General features: G+C 41.6%; 1 protein-coding gene across 1 annotated transcript; it reads right to left on the reverse strand.

Moving 5' to 3' along the window:
- Positions 1 to 1,010: 1,010 nt before the first annotated feature.
- LOC105570731 (uncharacterized protein K02A2.6-like) lies at positions 1,011 to 2,723 on the reverse strand. The gene has a single exon (XM_012028168.1). It carries the CDS (start codon positions 2,721 to 2,723, stop codon positions 1,011 to 1,013), a length of 1,713 nt encoding a protein of 570 aa, XP_011883558.1.
- Positions 2,724 to 3,254: the final 531 nt, after the last annotated feature.

Below are 3,254 nucleotides of genomic sequence, written 5' to 3' on the forward strand. Positions count from 1 at the left end.
CTAGTTCCTGTTTTTTTAGCTGTCCTGACCTTTTTTGATGTGCTTTGGGTGCGGCGGTTCTGCCTGTCCACGCGGTGTTTGTCGCATTCGTCAGCGAATTGTTTGCAATGCAGACCGATTTGCAGTTACATATCATTCATAACTTCTAACGTGAATGTATAGCCATCGTTGAACATGCCTCCGGCCAAATAAGCGGCAATTTGTATAATTTTCGAGCCGCAGTTTAGATGCTTGGGGGTCAAGCGCCATACGGTTGGCTTGTGGACGTTACTTTTTCAAAAACAGCCGTTGCACAAGCACAAATTGGTTTCTCTCGTCAGTAGTGCCTTCTAGTGTCAAAATAGCAAGTCTATTTAGCCAAGGGACCGAAAGGTAAATCGTTCACGTGCGCGGTCGTATACCTGCGCTCGGCGTCGTTTGGAGCGCGTCACTTTAATGACTCCGTAGGGACATTTAGACTTCGAATTTCAACTCACGGCTTTGGGAACATATTCTCCAGATGTTAAATGAATTTTCTAAGCAATAAAAAAAATATGAAAAAAATGACCGTTTACTTGACCATCCCCCCTTAAGAACGCTTGCTTAGCTTCCGCGAATGCCTTTTCACAGTCTTTTGACCAAGTAAAAGTAATGTTCTTTTGTAACAACTTGTTTAATGGGAAAACAATCCGACTCAAATTTTTGATGAACCTACCGTAATAGTTTATTAAACCTAAGAAACTACGCAATTCTGTAACGTTTTGTGGTCTTCTCATTTGGCGAATTGCCTTCATCTTTTCGGAACATTTGTGTACACCGTTTTTGTCTATAATATAACCACAATACTGTACCCGATCTTTCGCAAATTCGCTTTTACCAAAGTTGATCTTCACATGATGCTTCTGTAATCGACTTAACACCTCCTTTAGCTTTTGCCAATGTTCCTGCTTGCTCTTACTGCCAATTCGGATGTCGTCTAGATACACCACTACGCCTGGTATATCATGTAATATCATTTCTATGGTTCTTTGCTAGATTGCCGGCGCGCTCGCGATTCCGTACATGAGTCTTTTACATTTGTACAATCCTCTATGGGTATTTAGCATTAATAATTCACAATCTTCTTTCCTAACTTCGAGTTGTAAATATGCGTTTTGAAGGTCGATCTTTGAGAAAATTGTACATCCTTCCATTGAAGTAAATAGTTCATTTGTTGTCGGCAATGGATGTTCGTCTACAATTAAATTTGGGTTCAACGTCACACTAAAGTCTCCGCAAATTCTAACTTGATTATTTTTCTTTAATACGGGAACGATGGGGGTTGCCCATCTAGAGACGTTAACCTTCTCTAAGACACCTTCATTACATAAGCGATCTAATTCTTTATCAATCATTTGAACCAATTTGAAAGGAACTGTTCGTGCTTTGTGGAAAACGGGACGTGCGCCTTCCTTCAAATTCAGTTCCGCATGTAAACCTTTGATCTTTGAGCTTTTCGGATCTAAATTTGCTTCGTAATCCTTAATGAGTAACGCAACTTGTGAATTTATTGTACTTTCAATCGTATTTATTGAAACGCATTTTTGATAAACTTCTGCAATTTTAGGCATATTCTGTAATCTGTAACTCCATTCCCGCCCCAATAGCGGTTTACACTCACCCGGCGTCAAAAATAAGTCTAAAGATATTTGCTTATCTCTACTTTTCACATTTACTTCTACACGACCCAGTGACAACTTTAGATCCGATTTACGAATGGTCAGACCTGGAAATATTTTTCGCGCGTTTACTGTGCCAATGACCGATACCGCAGCTCCTGTGTCGATCTCAAATTCTACGGATCGATCGTTTACCTGAAGAGTCGTTTTAATTTTTTCTCGGGCCTTATTGTGGTCCCCACTGAGATTCAAGACTTCGTCAAGGTGGTTTGTTGATTGCTTTGCTTGGAAACACACCCGTTGCAGATGGCCTGCCTTCCCACAAGCGTTGCATCGTACATTTTGGTTTAGGGTGCATTTGGATGCCAAATCTTTTCCGCATCTGTAACATTTAGGTTTAAAATTAGAACTTAAATTATTTGTCTTGGGTGCCTGACTTTTCGGAACCAACGCTGAACTGCCTGCGGCTTCTTGTTTCTTAGGATTCTTCTTGTACTGGGATTTCTTCACCGCTACTATGTTGATGCTGGCTGAATCTCCCTGGAGTTCCAACATCCCTTTTTCTGACAATTCCATTGTCGTTGCTATCTTCAATGCTTTATCCAGATTTAAATCTTGAATTTCCAAAAGTCTTGCTTGTGTTCTTTTGCATGACAAGCCGAAAACGAGTTGATTTCGTAAAGCTGTAGGCAGGTAGTTCCCGAAATTGCAATTGATGCTTAACTTCCGAAGAGCTGCCATGAAATCTTTGACTTCTTCCCCTTCCTTTTGTTTCCTTTGGTGGAACTTAAAGTTTTCTGCTATTTCCAAAGGCACAGGAGCGTAAAATTCCTTTAGAATTCCTTTTAGATTTTCGTACGGCTTAGCGAATGGATCGTCAGGTGCAAGACGATCGCATAAGATGTCGAATGATGTAGCGCCCACATAATGTAAGAAGTACGGCACTCTATCCTCTCCCGTAATTCCGAAAATTGAAAAAGCACCTTCAAGGCGTTGTTTCCATCGGTCCCAATTCTTTGTAAGGTCGAAAGGCTCGATAGAGAAGGTACCTGGTACTACTTTTCGGTCTGCTTCGTTCGTAGCCATCTTGTGCGTTGTGGACGTTTCCGACGTAACCGCTAAACGTCTCGTTACCAAGAAAATACTGATTTTGGTGATCCTCGTCGCCAGTTGTTGTATTCCTTCCTTCAGCGGAGGGATCTCAAAGGGTTCTTTGATACAGGGCTCACAAGATGGTCTGATTTAAGGCAGTCTTTATTGTTTCTTACGGAAAAATATCTCGTTACACTCGCTACTACTGGCGATCGGGAAAGAAGTGCAGAGCGCGTGCGAGGCCACACGGAACGCGCGTTCCCACACACGAGAGCCCTCTACCGTTCGCAATACCTCAGGCGGGACATATAAACTCGCTACTCAACAAAAACCAATACCTCAACGAAGATATATCGTGTTCTATCAAAAGTAAGATAATTGATGCAGGAGGAGGACGGCACTTGAAAATGACTCGCACACTTCTACACGAGCCATCGGACGTGCCCCACAAATAAAATATATCATAAGGAGCATAGAATTATTAAGAAATAACTCAAATGGCACCCATTCAAAATATAAGTCAAC

The sequence above is a fragment of the Vollenhovia emeryi genome, unplaced genomic scaffold (genome assembly GCF_000949405.1).
Source record: "Vollenhovia emeryi isolate VEMERY1.0 unplaced genomic scaffold, V.emery_V1.0 DF941950.1, whole genome shotgun sequence".
NCBI classification, from domain to species: domain Eukaryota; kingdom Metazoa; phylum Arthropoda; class Insecta; order Hymenoptera; family Formicidae; genus Vollenhovia; species Vollenhovia emeryi.

What these genes read in the sequence shown, in the direction of transcription:
- LOC105570731 (XM_012028168.1), bottom strand. Translation starts at nt 2,723, where the DNA reads ATGGCTACGAACGAAGCAGACCGAAAAGTAGTACCAGGTACCTTCTCT.